Source organism: Festucalex cinctus, chromosome 18, assembly GCF_051991245.1.
Source record: "Festucalex cinctus isolate MCC-2025b chromosome 18, RoL_Fcin_1.0, whole genome shotgun sequence".
Lineage (NCBI taxonomy): Eukaryota > Metazoa > Chordata > Actinopteri > Syngnathiformes > Syngnathidae > Festucalex > Festucalex cinctus.
The window spans coordinates 13,801,541-13,818,048 of record NC_135428.1 but is presented as its reverse complement, the minus strand read 5'-3'; the positions used below and the strand labels follow the sequence as shown (position 1 = coordinate 13,818,048).

The 16,508-nt window shown below is 42.1% G+C and overlaps 2 protein-coding genes and 1 long non-coding RNA gene across 5 annotated transcripts in view; 1 reads left to right on the top strand and 2 right to left on the bottom strand.

Annotated features, from left to right (window-relative positions):
* Positions 1–641: 641 nt before the first annotated feature.
* On the bottom strand, positions 642–4,492 carry LOC144006736 (uncharacterized). The gene is made up of 6 exons (XR_013279921.1): positions 4,214–4,492; positions 3,946–4,031; positions 3,550–3,777; positions 1,440–1,704; positions 934–1,014; positions 642–854 (listed from the first exon to the last, which is right to left on the bottom strand). It is a non-coding gene; the product is annotated as an uncharacterized LOC144006736 (long non-coding RNA).
* On the top strand, positions 1,495–13,309 carry LOC144006726 (UDP-glucuronosyltransferase 1-2-like). 2 transcript variants are annotated; one of them, XR_013279918.1, is made up of 7 exons: positions 1,495–1,626; positions 1,980–2,086; positions 3,541–3,824; positions 5,062–5,757; positions 5,859–8,691; positions 12,886–12,983; positions 13,105–13,309. XR_013279918.1 is itself a non-coding variant. In XM_077505729.1 (5 exons), the coding sequence occupies exons 2-5, from the start codon at positions 2,083–2,085 to the stop codon at positions 6,438–6,440; spliced, it is 1,566 nt and encodes a 521-aa protein (XP_077361855.1). In that variant the 5' UTR covers positions 1,495–1,626; positions 1,980–2,082; the 3' UTR covers positions 6,441–8,917. The 2 variants fall into 2 exon arrangements, 1 of the variants encoding a protein (XP_077361855.1); XM_077505729.1 differs by lacking the exons at positions 12,886–12,983; positions 13,105–13,309 and having other exon boundaries at positions 5,859–8,917.
* The window catches only part of LOC144006723 (periostin-like), a 21,107-nt gene continuing 14,358 nt past the window's right edge, over positions 9,760–16,508 (bottom strand). For both annotated transcript variants that reach the window (XM_077505723.1, XM_077505724.1), the window contains 10 exons: positions 16,154–16,256; positions 16,001–16,068; positions 15,537–15,582; positions 15,430–15,465; positions 13,168–13,779; positions 13,057–13,092; positions 10,695–10,739; positions 10,459–10,545; positions 10,204–10,239; positions 9,760–10,114 (listed from right to left, as the gene is read on the bottom strand). In XM_077505723.1, the coding sequence (XP_077361849.1) occupies positions 10,053–10,114; positions 10,204–10,239; positions 10,459–10,545; positions 10,695–10,739; positions 13,057–13,092; positions 13,168–13,779; positions 15,430–15,465; positions 15,537–15,582; positions 16,001–16,068; positions 16,154–16,256 (1,131 nt within the window). In that variant the 3' untranslated portion in view covers positions 9,760–10,052. The remainder of the gene's footprint in view (positions 10,115–10,203; positions 10,240–10,458; positions 10,546–10,694; positions 10,740–13,056; positions 13,093–13,167; positions 13,780–15,429; positions 15,466–15,536; positions 15,583–16,000; positions 16,069–16,153; positions 16,257–16,508) is intronic.

Here is a 16,508-nt window from a genome sequence, read left to right as displayed (position 1 = left end):
CTGATTGACATATCAGGCAGAATTCATAAAAAGCTAGCAGTTAACCAAAGCCTGATATTGAACAGGAAGTCAGCCATTTTGGTTTAAAGCTGACATCTATAGGAAAATTCCCTCGCCATAAAAATTTGAAAAATATTCAGCTCCTTACGCCAAGTTCCACTGACACCAAAAAAAAGTCTCCAAAACCCATGCCTGAAATTGAACAGGAAGGCGGCCATTTTAAGTAAATTCCTTCTCCCGGAAAAGGCAGAAAAATAAAAAAGTAACTTTCCTCTTTTAGTTATATCTACTACATCAGGGAAAATCCACTCAAAAAAATATTAAGCTTACTGATGTAGTAGTAGGCAATATAAGAAAGGGTGTAAGTAAGACACACCTGCCATCTAGTGGTGAATGGTGATATCACAACTTAAAACTACAGTCGATGGGTATTCAGTTTGGTCCATGCAAATTTGCATATTCGCAGATTTTTTGTTTCCCCCGCCCCCGATTTTTAAAATAGTTTGTTGTTTGTTTGTTTTTTACCCTTTTTTAAAAAAGATTTTTGTGTTTATGAATTTTTCCCAAATTATTTATTTTATTTTATTACTTTTTTTTTAAATTCATTTTTATCCCTACATAATGAGTGAGGTGCTAAAACAAAAAACAACAAAAACAAAAAAACCTCCTCAGCGTTTCAATTTCATTTTCTTCCAGCCGTCAAATTTATTAGATTTTTTTGATTGCTATTATTCAGCACTGTCGTCATTTTGCCGACATGGTCACTCACATTCAGAATTGTAGTTTGATCAAAGTGAACGCTACGTGAGCATCCCGCTGTATTCCATGTGCTCATCATCCTGTCCAGACCTGGGCTGAAAAAACACCAGTTTTATTTGTTCAGGCTAATGTAGCGGACCTGGATGGACGCATCTGAGATTTAAAGTGATTTACGTCAAACGATGAACTAAACGCTGATGCGGCAGAGTATGTTTGAGGTTCTTGATAAAGCAGCTGACAGGAAGGAGGAAACACCTGGAAAATACAAAAAAAAAAGGGAGCAGTTTCCTAAATAACAAGCAACAACAGTATTATTGTGGTTTTTTTTTACATTTCTATTTAATTGTTCATTTCAAACTCCTGATTCGTAGAAAATGTACAGTTACAGTTAAGAAAAGGAGTAAAATTTCAGGAAATACTACCTCAAGAATTATATGACGAATTCACAAATTGCCATGTTTTAATAAGAAATTTTTTTTTTTTTAAATCTTAAAATACAAATACATTCTACAGTGCAGCTTTTGTAAAAAAAAAAAAAAATCTTATTTGATAATAATACAATCATGTGCAAAAATCTTTAAATAATTAAATACAATAAAGTGACAATCAAATAAGTATATTTTAACAATAAAACAATTCATTCTCACATTTAAAGCTATTATTCAAAATGACTTACTTACCAGGTCAAGGTACCACTGTAGTACTTCCCACCGCTACTAACGACTAGACTGGTCTGGTATCAGGCCCCATGGCACATTCCAACGCCTTGCTGGCTCGTCGGCTCCAACAAACAAGGAAACGTGGAAACAGGCGCGGGAAAGCAAAGGCGTCCATGCTGAAACGCGACGTTTGGAAGCTCCTCGTCAGGTACGTCACAAACATGCGCTCTCTTTATGGATTGTTTTCCTTTTCTTAAATGTGTCAACACCCTCATAACCGCGGCGCCTGTGGGACATTCCAGGGGTAGGCAACATTTGAGTGTTGTTGCTCATGCCTGATCACATGACCTCTTATCCAGCATTAGCTTCCCAACTTAGCAGTATTAGAGGGATTATTGAAGGGCACATTTTTGTTGTTGGTATAATTATTGATGACAAAAATAAGTTGACGATTTAGAATAATTTGGTGCACAGTATATTAGATGGGCATTTTTCAAGCTTTTGGGCTTGCGACATGAAGCGACTGTGACGATCACGTGACTGCTGCTGTTATCTTGGCAGGTGACCCAAACATCAAATGTTCACCTGTGACTCCAGTTTGAAGTCCAACATTCAGATTACAACACGCTGCCGCCCGTTTCCGTAACTGCTGTGAATCCACATCATGGGTACGTTCACTTTTGAGGGGCAATTATTAGGCTTTAGGGTGAAATTTCAGGATGAACCTAAAATGCACGACGAGGTGAACTTAATTTGACCTTTTGTAAAGTTTTGCATGCATGTTCAGTGTGTCTTTTTGCATACCTTGTTGGACGATGATTCACAACAGGTGTTTAAAACTCATTCACTGCCTTTGACAAGTATACTTGTCAATTGTATTTTTTAGAGCGGTGCTAAATGGGGGCGAATCTGATTATGCTCCACTGTAAATATCAAACTTGGAAACAACTTTACTGATGCCCAACCACCGGTAGATGACATCATTGCCCCATTTTATACGAAATAAACACAGTTTCAGAGTCCATGGGAGAAATGGCTGTATTTTGGCAAACCTCCATTTTTCTACTGTCAATTATAAAAGAACGGGACGAGGCAAAAAGTAGGGAGTCTATTCTGTCATTTGGTAGATTCGATTTATATATAATTATTGAATGTAATATCACGTGAGTATTGACAATTTTAAAATTTTCTAAAATGACTGGCAGTGAATGAGTTAAGTGATGAAAATTTCCATGAACTCAATTTCTACACCTTACTGTGACTCTTCCAGTTTCTCTGTGGTGACATGCTGATGACAATAAAAGCTCACGAGCTGCTTTCTCTGACAACTTTCTGCCTGGCAAGGCTTCAGGTAGAATATTTTTAGTGGGCAGCGGCCACTGAACTTTGAGTGCACAGATGTGCCATCAGCAGGGAAAAAAACCCAAACATTTTTGTAAGGAATGTACCGTATTTTCCGCACTATAAGGCGCACCTAAAAGCCTTCAATTTTTTCAAAAGATAACCAGGCGCCTTATAATCCAGTGCGCCTTATATATGGATCAATATTGAGCCGCAACAGGTCTCGCTGTCAAGACGCTATCGGTGACCCTGCACGATCGGTGACGCGCATGCGCAGAAGATCCCGCCATCTTAGATGGCTAGTCTAATACTTTCCCTCAGAGAAAATAATAAAACAGCTGTTTATTCATTTTGGGAGTGAATGGAGTTGTCAGAAAGCTGGTTTGTGATCTATTAATAAAGTTTGACTGACCTATCTGACTGTTTTGTTGACATTCCCTTTAGCGCAGCACCATCTAATGGATGCATAACGTAACCCCAGACTTGTATATGGAAAAAGTTTTAAAATATGTCATTCAATGAAGGTGCGCCTTATAATGTGGTGCGCCTTATAGTGCGGAAAATACGGTAGCACTTGATAATAGTTTGTGACTCATGTTTAAGTCAGTGAGGCTCTGGTGCGTGTGTTGCCAAACTGCTGCTTGTAAATACAGCACAAAAGGTTGCCAGGCCCTTTTTTTCAATGACAACCAATGTCGCTTTTTTTTTTCTCTCTCCACAAACGACGATGACAAAAATGAAGAAATCTCATCACTCATCACCCCATAACGATGTGTTTTAGCATCCCCACCTGTTGCATTTTTGCTGCTGGTCTTGTTGGCGTTGTCGGGGGTTCCGCTCGGGTGCGACGGGGGCAACATCCTGGTGTTCCCGGTGGACGGCAGCCACTGGATCAACATGAAGGTTCTTCTGGAGGAGCTCCACCAGCGAGGACACCAGCTGACGGTCATCAGAGCCTCCAACAGCGTCTACGTGCCTCAAAGCTCGCCGCTCTACACCGCCGTCACCATCGACGTGGCTGGAAGATGGAACGACTTTTTTGAATTTCTAGAGGAGCTCCTTAAGGTAGCATCCTGGTTGTGTGTTCATTTTTTTAAATACCAAAAATAATTGATAAAAGCCAAGCAATGTTTTCGAACTTGGTCATCATCAAGTGAGTGATGTAGACCTTCTGAAAGTATCCTACCGGTTTTGTCCAGTTGATGTCATGAAACGATTTTGTTGTCCAGTTCAAGTTCGACAAACGGGCCGACTCATCGCCAGTACGGCCCGCTGTAGCCAGAAAGATGAAGTAGAACATTTCAGTGGTGCACATCCAAACGCTGTTCTCAAACAGAAAGAAAGCTAAGCAAAATTACTATTCGAATTACATTCAAAAATTAGTAGTGCAAGCATAGTAAGAGGTTACAGTTTTGAATACAAATCCAACGTATACATCTGTTAATTATACTCACAACAAAACGATGATGTCATCTGTAATTAATCCATGTTAGCCACACACACCTTAGAAAATTGTTAGCTTAGCAACTAGTAGCATTGATAGCTTAGCAGCTACTAAAATACATGACACGTCACTATAACTAATGATTCACCTAAAGGGTTAACAGACTTGTAACTAGACTACTATCAATTCGTAGTAGTTAATTTTTATTTCATTTATCTAGCTGTACAGCCAGGGAGAAGACAACTTATTCAGAATTCTCGCTTGCAAGAGAAAAATAAGACAGAAAGTGCACCATTCACTTTCACTTTCACTGCCTTTCACTTCCTGACCACTCAACAACGGGACACCGGATTGGCTGCTAATTTCAACAGTGCAATAATCTTTGTTCTGATTGGCTAATGCAGCCATTAAGACACTACAATGTCACCCCTAATTAGCCATCTTACGGTTCACACAGCAGGTTAGCCACCTTGAATGAATACATTTGAAACACTCGCAGGCCAGAACCTGCCTTTCTTGTTCAGCCTGTGGAGATGGAACACAAAATCTGCAATTTTTCAATTAAAAATAGCTGGTGACATTCCATGTGTTGAAGTTGTGACAAAGTTTGATAAATGCTAACACTGCAAAACTTTCAGGTTATTCACTTCGGACAAATGCTAGCAATGAAAATTTGTATTCATGTAACTGCTTACAAATAAATCTGTACATGTACCGTTTATGGTTTAGAGTAAAATAATTTAAAATGTACATATTACTGACGATCTCAAACAACTCGTGTTAACATTTGTTGAAAGTCAATTCTAAATGTTTAGCAATGTTAGCATTTGTCAAGCATTATGATTGACCTTTTCCCAGAGCCTCCGACAAGGACGCACTATGCACCGCGAGTTCGCCAACATGATCTACGAGGCCCACTCAGTGTGGGCAACCTCCCTCTCCAAGTTGCTGAATGACAAGGAGAGGGTCCAGAGTTTAAGAGACTCCCGCTTCGACCTGGTCCTAACCGACCCGGCCATCGCTCCCGGTGTGATTCTGGCCAAGTATTTGGACCTTCCTCTGGTGCTCAACGTACGCTGGATCCAAGGCAGCGAGGGCCATTTTGCCATGGCCCCCTCACCCCTCTCCTACGTCCCCATGCCGGGCTCGGGCCTGACAGACAAGATGGACTTCTTGCAGAGGGTGAAGAACATCTTCTTCTACGTCTTGGTCACCCTCCAGCAGAAAATCCTGATCGAACCCATCTACAGCGCCCTCTGCAAGAAGCACATCCAAGGCGGTTGCGACATCAACTCGCTCCTCCAGCAGGCTGACATTTGGCTCTTCCGCACCGATTTTGTCTTTGACTTCCCGCGGCCCACCATGCCCAACGTGGTCTACATCGGGGGCTTCCAGTGCCGGGCCGCCCGCCCGCTGCCCGCGGACCTGGAGGATTTTGTCCAGAGTGCCGGCGAGCACGGCGTGATTGTCATGAGTCTTGGCAGTCTGGTCAACGCTATGCCCCAGAATGATGCTGAGGAAATCGCCGCTGTCTTTGCCAAGTTGCCGCAGAAGGTGATGGAATCGGAATTATTTACTTTCGGGGTCACTCAAGCCCCAAACCAATCGAAAATCCCGTTTACAACACTATGACTGCTTTGTCTTTCACGTTTCAGGTGATTTGGCGTCACAAGGGACCTCGGCCATCCACGCTGGGCAACAACACCCTCGTGGTGGACTGGATGCCCCAAAAGGATCTCCTGGGCCACCCGCAGACCAAGGTCTTTGTCGCCCACGGGGGCACCAACGGACTCCAGGAGGCCATCTTCTACGGCGTCCCCGTCCTGGGCATCCCTCTCTTTTTCGATCAGTTTGACAACCTGGTGCGCTTGGAGCAGAGAGGAGCTGCCAAGGTCCTGGAGCTGGTGGACCTCAGCCACGGCTTCGAGTCCAGCCTCAAGGAGGTTCTGATCCGGGACAGCTACCGGCGCAACATGCGAAAGCTGTCGGAACTGCACCGGGATCAGCCCATCACGCCCATGGATCAGGCAGTCTTCTGGGTGGAGTATGTGATTCGCCACAAAGGGGCGCCGCACCTACGCACCCGGGCCTACGAGATGCCCTGGTATGCGTACTACAACGTTGACGTGGCCCTGTTGCTGGTGGTCGTTACGACTATGCCGGTGTTCTTCGCTGTGGCTCTCGTCAGGATCCTCTGCTGCAAAAAGACGAGAAAACACAAAGCAAAACAAAAATAGGAATGTACAGTGTCCGTATTTATGACCAACACAACCTTTTTTTTTTTTTTATAGACATTTGCAACTGGTCTCGTAATTCAATTTTCAAATTATAGTTTGAAGAAAATGTTAGCTTATCAAACAGCGGATAGGGTTTCAAATTAGTGTTTCAAGCCAATGTTGACGTTTCTATCAAGGCATATGGTTCAAAATTGGGCTTTTAGGTAAAAGTTTGGCGTTTCAACCAAGAATTATGGTTTAAACTGAAGGTTGAAAGCCAAGAATGGGGTTTCAAATTAGGGTCTGAAGCCAAAGTTAGGGTTTCAAACAAGGATTATGGATTCAAATTAGTTTGAAGCCAAGGTTAGTGTGTCAAAAGAGGATTTAAAGGTAAGTTGAGGGTTTGAAATTAAAGTTTCATACAACGGTTAGGATTCCAAGCCTATTTAAGGTTTGAAATTAAAGTTAAATTTAGTTCAAATTAGCGTCTGAAGTTAAGATTAGGGTTCCAAATAAATATTTGAAGCTGAGTTTAGGGTTTCAAGCTTAAGTTACATTTTCAAAAATGAATATGATTTCAAATTAATCTTTGAAGCCAATGTTAGGTTGCCAAATTGGGGGATAAAATCTGAGTTAGGGTTTGAAATTAGGGTCTGAATCCAGGGTTTAAGGAGTGATAACGGTTTCAAATCTTGAAATCTAGATGATGTAGTCTTCAACTAACCAGATGTACGTTGTTTTGCTCAAAATCAGAGTTGATAATATTTTGAAAACGTCCAAGATGATCTCGATTTCAAATTGAACCTAATGTACGTATTTTTCAAATAACAGATGATTTAGATTCTTCGCCAAAAAAAAAAAAAAAAAAGGTTTCGGAATTTAGTATCCCTATTTCTCGTGTACATCAAAGACGATTTGCGCTGATTTTCAAGTGTTATTTTTTTTTCTCCCTGTACACGTGATGGTCTGTGTTGGGACAAAGCTTCGTATGGAAAAAGCTTGCAGTGGTCTGGCGGGGACGATGATGTCACTCTGGCTGGAAATGCCGAGGAGACATTTTGTTGACTTCCCAAAATACATCCCTGCTCACAATCAAACAAGATGGAATCATCATCATCATCATCATCATATTAGTGTTTCGCACATGTTCTTCCATGTTGATTCCAAGGACATTTTGGTCACTGCAACCACGCCCTTTTCACAGAAAATCACCAGATTCTGGATGAGGGTCACGTTCCAATTTTCAGAGTAGAAAACAAGTATCGTACAATAGATCATTTTAAAGTATAAATAAGAATTGCAGGAGTACATGAAATGACAAGAAAAGTTTCAAATGTAAAACTGGAGTCAATCAAACGTGTAGTTGTTTTCCGTTGTTGTAGAATTTGATGATGACACATTTTTGTTAAGATCTGAGATGATTTAGTCTTCAAAGATGCTAATGTACACATTTTTGTAACATTTTGGAATCATCAGACTCTTTTGTAAACACAAAGATGATTTAGTCTTCAACTCATGAGCGTCTTTCCATAAACATCTAAGACAAATTAGTTGTCAAAGAGCCTGAGGTAAATGACTTTATAAAAAAAATAATGCTATTTAGTTTTTTAATTTAACGTACGCAATTTTGTAAACATAGCCTATAAGATGATTTAGATTTTAAACATGTTTTTTCGTAAACATCTAAGACGATTGAGTTCTCAAAGAATCTAACGTACGCCTTTGTTGTGTGAGCTTCCCAGATGAATCAACAGACACATGCACACTTTTTGTAAACATATAGCATGATTTAGAATCTTCCACGTCCCTAAAATGTCATTTTTGTAAACACCTAAGACCTTTGTTGCTGAACATTTGATTGTTCCTCCGGTTTGAAAATCAGAAAAATATTAATTGATTTAACTTGTAATAGAGCCACTTATGAACAGGTTTTAATTGGACTTGTGACGACCATGTTTCCTTCGATACAACAGGTTCAAACAGGAATTGCAAGCCTTGGAATTGGACTGGCACATTTCTAGCGGTACTGCGTAATGGCTCACTTGACGACTCCCAGCCCAGATGAAGCCGATGTGGCCTCTGTAGCTTCATCTGCTGCTAATTTAGCCAGCTGGACGCGGACGGACGGACGGACGGACGAGCGGAGTCGGGAAAAGCGAAGAGTGGGGAAGCTTCTGGCTCGGACGCTGAGAGGGCACCTGGGAATGGCGTGGCGGTTCGAAGAAGGAGGAAGTGACGCTTCATAAATGGAGACGATTCCAGGCTTAACGAGGTGCTTCCTTGATGGATTTCTTGTAAAACATCAAAGACCTTCTGGAAATTACTTTTTCTCCACACAGTTGCCACGTCACGAAGTGTGCAGCGAGCTTTATTCTTTTCCTGAAACATCAAATAATTGAATTGTGTAATTACAATTTCAAAGACTCTTTTATGCTTTTTTCAAAGACAATATATACAAACCTAAGTTGCACTTTTTCAAAAATCCATTTCAAATTCCTTAACATCAAAGATGACATAGACTATTCGTAATGTAAACATCTATGACAATTTGTGATTTCCAAGAGATCCTTACAGTCAACTTGTACGTCTGTCCTGCTCTGAAGCGACTCCGTCGTGTCATTGAGGGCAGAAAGACAAACATTTGCGTTCAAGCCTCATCCTGCAAGACAACATTTGTCTTTTCTTCACTTGACGTCAAGCCAGGTGTTCTTGTGCTAACTCGAGACGGCCCCAGGGGCTAATAAGAATCGCGGATCATTTCAAAGATGTGACGGCACTCAATAACACAACGTTTGTCACGGAAGAGGCGGGACGTGATTTTGCACGAGTTTGGTTCCGGTCCGGGTTGCGAACGCGCAACTGAGGGGCACAAAGCCGGAAGCACAAGTATTTTGACGCAGCCCACATGTCGCAAACCGAACCGGAACCAAACTGATGTGCAAAAACCGTCCCGCCTCTTCCGTGGCATATACCCCATTGTTACCTGTTTTGGGAAACATCCAAGACAATTGAGAAGAACAAAGTGCCCCAAAACATTGAAAACATCAAAGACAAATAGTCTCCTTCAGAAATATCAGAACCAATTTAGTCTTCAACAAATCGACAGTATGTATTTTCATTGACATCCAAGATGATTTGGACTATAACTAACCAAACGTTCGTGTTTTGTAAGCATCATGGACGATTTTGCACCTCAACATATCAAAGGTACGCTTCCTCAGAAACATAAAAGGCAATTTAGTCTCAACAATCTCACTTCAGGCATTTTTGCAAAATTCACACATAATTTAGATGATAACTAAACATATTTTTGTAAACATCAAAGATAGTTTAGACTCCATGTTTTTAGAAAATGTAATTTATTGACTGAGATAATTTACAAAATGAATGCAATTGTAGCACAAATTTCAAAGCATCCGTTGTAGTGAATGCAAGCACCATTGAAAGCACTAAAAACATATCATAATAATAATTCATACATGTCACCTTTTGATCACAGCAATCGTTCATCGCACGTACGTGGCAGTATTCATGCACAACAATCTTCTTTCAATCAAAATATAAAAATAGAACCGAGACGAGCTTTCCTTTGTCTCGGTTGATCCACGGTTGAATCGGCGCCGGACTCTGTCTTCACTGGGGCGTGGCCTTGCGATGACGCCTGACCAAGCGTGTTCTCCTCCTCCTCATGCCGGCTGAGGACCAAGACCACAAGAGGAGCTCAATAACACATCCAAATCCACATGCTATGGTCATTGAGTGAGTGCTGTTTTTGTTTTGTTACCTGGAATGTTCCTGGCGGCGGCAAATTTCCCGCCCTCTGCAACATGAACACAATCGTTATTGCTGTTTAACATTGCAAATACATGCAGGGAACCCCCAAGTTCCAACTCAATTCATCAAAACAAAACATTAAAGACCATTTAGTTGACAACCAAAACTAGTGTACTTGTTTTCGGTCAACATCAAAGACGATTCAGAAAAAATATAGTCAAAAGTCCAAACTTTGGAGGTGCCACAACAAAACGAACCAACCAACCTTGGATGAGTTTGGTAATCCTCTCAGACTCTTGTTCTATCAGGTTGGGGTTGCCATGGATGGTGGTGATTCTGGAGAAGTCCGGCCCTGCTTGGGCCAAGAATAGCGGGTTAAAAACTCATAAAGAAAAAATGAAAATCAGAAGCAGCAGTTGATTTTTTTGTTTACAACAAATCAACAAACAATGCACATTCAAGACTCCTGTTGCTTTTTGGAAGTGTAAGCTGAGCCCCTACCCTCAATGATTTGCGGCTCGAACTCCGCGGGGAACATCGCTCCACCTTGGGAGGTTGTCAAGAGTCAATCCATTAATTCATCTCAACAGACAGACAGACAGATCCTACCACCTCCACCTCCGCCATACAAAACAACAACACAGACGGATGGACGGACAGGGTGGCTGACATAAAGACAGACAGACACACCTCTACCTTCTACCAGACACACAACACCAGACCAATAGACATAGACACACTCACAGACGCCTCATTGAACCTTTACTCTGGGCTAGAAACTTCACTTGGGACTAGACCATTCTCTTGAGACGAAAATCTTCTCTCAGGACGAGTACCTTCCCTTGAGACTAGAGTCTTTTCTTGGGGGTAAAACCCTCTCTTAGGACTAGCACCTTCTCTCGAGACTTGAACCTTCTTCTCAGGACTGGAACCTTCACTTGAGATAAGATCCTTATCTCCGGACAAGAGCTTTCACTTGAGATGAGAACCGTCTCTTGGGACTCGAACGTTCCTTACTTTTCTTCGAGAAAAGCACCTTGGAACCTTCTCCAGGGTACAACACATTTTCTTGGGACTAGAACCTTGAGTTACCTCAGGAGGAAACCCTTATCTCGGGAGTAAAACCTCTTAGGACTAAAATCTTCTCACAGGATGAGAATCTTCCCTTGGAACATTGTGGGATGATAACATTCTCTGGGGACTAGGACCTTTCTTGGTACTAGAACCTTAACTTGGGACTTATGCCTTCTTTTGGGGAAAAAAAAAACTTCACTTAGAACTTAAGACTAGAATCTTCTATCGGGACTTGAACCTTCTATCAGGAGTAGAGTTTTCAATTTTTCACCTTGGACTAGAACATTCTTTCAAGCCTTATCCAGGGAACATCATCTTCTGTTGGGACGGAGAACATTCAAGACTAGAATCTTCTTTGAGGTGCAACACCGCTTGCGACTACTACCTTCTCTAAAGACTGCAACCTTTTCTCAGGACTACGACCTTTTCTTTGGATTAGAAGCATATTTTGGGACTAGTACCCTTACATGGGACTGAACCTTCACCTGAGACTAAAATATTATCTAAAGACTTTCTCTAAGGAAAATAAACCATCTCTCATGACTAGAAGCTTGACTACAGACAACAATCTTCTCTCTAGAACTAAAACATTTGCCCTTGCAACTAGAACCTCTCCCGTGGGACTAGAGCCTTATCTCTTTGGTTTGGTGCCAAGTGACATAAGATTATTTTTGGTCCCAATATAGGAATGAATGTGAGACATTAATTTTGTGGCCTTTATGAAGTTCAGTCCAATATGGTGGACACGCAAACATATCACATTAATGGGCCAACATGCTCAATGAGGCGTCAATGTTTTTACGTATCTGTCAGACATCCAAACGTCATGGTGTTGCATCCAGCTGCTTCGATGCAAAAAAACAACTTTTGCTCGAGCTGTTCGTTCCAGACCCACAAATTTGTCAGCTATGTTATTTACGACTTCGGCTGAACAACTGATTTATTGTTTTTCCTTTATTGCTTTTCTCTCTCACAAAACAACTTTATGAGCTGTCTGCCTTGAAGAAAGAACCAATAAAACGCTTTGTCACAAACAACAATTTAAAGTCTAGTCAATAAACACAACATCCGTGTTTTTGGAAACAAGAAATGATTTAGAGTCTTCAACAAACCCGATGTAATTGTTGCATTTTTGGTAAATCCAGAGATGATTTTGAGCAACATGTTTTATAAACATTGAAGATTGAGCCTTCAATGAACCAAAGACAAACATTTTTATAATCAATGGAGAATATCAAACAATCCTAAATCGACCCTTTTCTGAAACATTAGAGATGATTCCGACTTCAAACCTGCCGTCCATGTTGTTTCAGAAGCAAGGCAGACTATTCATGCTTTGAAGTTCACTTTTTGTTAATATTAAACACAGATCAGTCTTCAGCAAACCAATCTGACATTTTTTTTCTGACACATCAGAGATGATTTGGTAAGTATTCGGGTAACCTCATGGACAAAAGTGCGTAAAGATCAAAGATGATTTAGTCTTCAACAAACTAACAAAACATGAGCATTTTTATAAACATCAGGTACGATTTAGAGTTAGCCGATGTGGGTTTCATGCCTCAATGAATCTAACCTTTTTATAAATATCAAAGAAGGTTTAATTATTTTTTTGCAGAAACAAGGGAGACAAAGGCGGGTTGTAAGCGATGCCTGTCTGACTTTCTTGGGAATATCCGGTGCACACCATGAGAATGATGTCTGAGGAGCTCCAAGGTAAGTTGGAATGATGATGATGATGTTTCTGTTAGACACAATAAACAACATCCTTTGAGGACAAGAAACTGACCTGAAATCGTCTTCCTTTGTGATTCCACTTGTCCACCTAAAATTTCAGAAGTCATGGATTATCTCCCAGCATTTGGAGGCCATTAACAATCACAGTAGGTGGACGTCTTACCCTCGATGACCCTGGTCACCTTGGTTACGCCGGGCTCCCCGATCACTCGGGTTACCTTGGTAATGGAGGGCTCCCTCTCGACGACTCCGCTAACCTTGGTGATCACCGGCTCGCCCTGCACCACCACCCGGGTGACGGTGGGCTCCGCATCGATTACCCGCGTTACCGTGGTGACGGAAGGTTCACCGTCCACCACCACCCGGGTAACCGTCGGTTCCCTTTCGATGACCCGCGTTACCGTGGTGACGGAGGGTTCCCCATCCACCACCACCCGGGTGACTGTTGGGTCCGTTTCGATCACCCGGGTTACGGTGGTGATGGAGGGTTCACCGTCCACCACCACCCGGGTAACCGTCGGTTCCCTTTCGATGACCCGCGTTACCGTGGTGACGGAGGGTTCCCCATCCACCACCACCCGGGTGACTGTTGGGTCCCTTTCAATGACCCGCGTCACCGTGGTGACGGAGGGTTCACCGTCCACAACCACCCGGGTGTCCGTTGGGTCCGTTTCGATCACCCGGGTTACGGTGGTGATGGAGGGTTCGCCGTCTACCACCTTGGTGATCGATGGTTCCCCTCCGATGACACGTATCACTTCGGTTTGTTCGGGGACTGTAGGGAACATTTACAGTCACATTGAGAAGTCGACAAGATATCAGTGATAATTAACTTCACTCAACATGTAAATATTTTGTCCCTTTATGTCTTCTGTAACTCCCAAAATAAATCTGACTTTAGGACTTTAAGACAGGATTCAAGTTGGGGTTTCAAGCCAGGGTTTGTGTTTCAAATGAGCGTTTGAAATCAGAGTGAGAGTTATTGTGTCAAGTTAGGATTTCAAACAAGGGCTGCATCAGCCACATGACTTTTATCTACTTAGATACAATCACTAGTGCTGCCTGATATCTCCCGTCTCCTGTGAGTAGCTCCTACTTTATCTCTTCTATGTTACTCAATACGCAGAGGCATGCGTCCATCTGAGAGGAAGTTCACTAGAGGACTGACAGCCTAATGAGCTCATTACCAAATGCCAGGATTTGATATGCCGACAGCTCCCGGTGGACTTTAAGAGCGAATGATGACAGGAAGTATGAATGTAATCAAGTTCTGGAAGTATGGGAGGATTCCATCAATGAAGACTTCCAAAAATTCTCCGTTGGGTCTTCTCCAATCACAACACAAATCCCATAAGAGGCCATTAAGGAAAAGTGCAAATACCTGAACTTTTGGGTGCCCACATATTAACAATAAGAGACAAGGAAGGGAAAAAGTTGAGCCGCCTTCTGGAGCTTCAACACTTTTGGAAAGACTCTGGAGAGTGTCTGTGAGAATTTTGCCCATTCATTCAACTTATGTTCGTGCCAAAGTTTGATGTGGAAGAAAATAGCCTTTTTTTTCCCACATCAAACTCATCTGTGCATTCTTTCTCAACAGATGCATTCAAGCATTCTTTGACCTCAAACAGATTAATCCAATCACTTCCTCACTTCAACCAAATCCATTTAAGGACTCTTTCATCCCAAACTAATGGATCCAAGCACTGATTCACCCGAAACGTATCCATACCAAATATCATTTTGCTTGAAACAGATTGATCCATGCACTTACTCGGCACAAACAGAGCAATCCAAGTACGGACTCACTTATCACAAACAGATCCACCTACGCATTTCTTCACCTCCAAGCACTTGTTGATCACAAACTAATTCATACGAGCAATCCTTTTTCTGTTAAGTGATCCTTCCAAGCACCAATTTAACTGAAACAGATCCATCCAAGTACTCTTTCACCACACACAGTCCAGATTCGGACTCAAGTCCATCCATCCATCCATTTTCTTGACCGCTTATTCCTCACAAGGGTCGCGGGGGCTGCTGGCGCCTATCTCAGCTGGCTCTGGGCAGTAGGCAGGGGACACCCTGGACTGGTTGCCAACCAATCGCAGGGCACACAGAGACGAACAAGACTCAAGTCCATACTTGATGTTTTTTTTGGAGGGGTTGTCTCGGACTAGATTCAGACTCCTTGTTATTTGACTAGGACTTGTCTTGGACTCTGACATTGATAAAGGTAGACTTGACTACAGCCCTGTCCTTACCTTCAAACAAATGCATCGGCACACTGTTACCACAAATAGATCCATTCAAGCAAACAGATCAACCCAAGCACTGATTGACATCCCACCGATCCATCTGAGCACTCCATCACCACAAACAGATGCAGTCAACCACCCAATCTGACAGTACGAGTATAATCCCTTACCTTTCTCGGTGTACTTCGTCATAGTGATGGTCCTCCCTGCGGACAAACAAAAAGCTTTAGCTGGAGCATATTTGGCACGTAAAGCTCAGACTCAGGAGAGGACTTACTGAGGAAGGTGAGGGGGATCTCGGTGTAAGAAAATCCTGGCACATACTATGGAGAACAAAAACCAGCAGGAGGGTTACAGAAAGTCGACTGACCATTTGACCATAATGTCTCTTCCAAGACAGCTTTCTCTGATGGCACATTAGTAAACATCTCAACCAAACATTTTCTACATATCAGAAAGAAAATGCTTCCCTCAAACCCGATGATGGAGGATTGGTTCCTAGTCTGTCCCTTTACAAATGGCTGCCACCAGGCAGTCTTGTCTGTACAGCGATGTATATATATGCTATGTACTCTATAATGTTGTGTTTTTTTTAAGTAAATTGGAAAAAATATCTAAACCTTTTGGGATATATGTGGTGGCACAAACATAGCAAGTTTTGTCATCGTTTCAGTTCAGGTAAGCACTAGTCACTGATTTTTCTGCCATCCAGGATTCTGAAATGCTCGTTTATTTTCTGACCTGAATCGTGATGTACTTGATGATCTTCCTGAGGAGGAGAAGCAGGTCCTTGCGACCCACCGGAAGATCTGCAAGGGAAGATCCGACATCAGCAGAGTGGAGCAGATTTTTTTTAATTATTTGTATTTTTATTTTTTTTAGCAGAGTGCCAACCTGCTGGATAGAGAAGGTTGTTCACCACGTGGATCACGCCATTAGTGGCCATCAAGTCACTGTCAGGGACATCCACTGAGTTGACATGAATGGAGTTGTTCACCTGGTTAAACACACAGGAAGGCTCTCAGGTACCTTATAGTGGCAGTACTAGTAGTTATATCAGAGCAATCAAACACCTCTATCTTCAAATCATCAGGCTATTATTTACAGTAGTCCAAAACCTTAAACATAACCCGCTAATCCCCAAATTGACAAAAACTCACAAATGTGCTTAACACTGCCGCCCAACAAAAACCATTATTAAAATGTCCTCTTCCATTATTACCGTATTTGGTTAACACAAGAAGTTACT

Excerpts from the sequence above, each read along its gene's own strand:
- LOC144006726 (XM_077505729.1), top strand. Across the intron at positions 3,825-5,061 it reads TTCTAGAGGAGCTCCTTAAG|AGCCTCCGACAAGGACGCAC; the intron begins GTAGCATCCTGG and ends ACCTTTTCCCAG. Across the intron at positions 5,758-5,858 it reads TTGCCAAGTTGCCGCAGAAG|GTGATTTGGCGTCACAAGGG; the intron begins GTGATGGAATCG and ends TTCACGTTTCAG.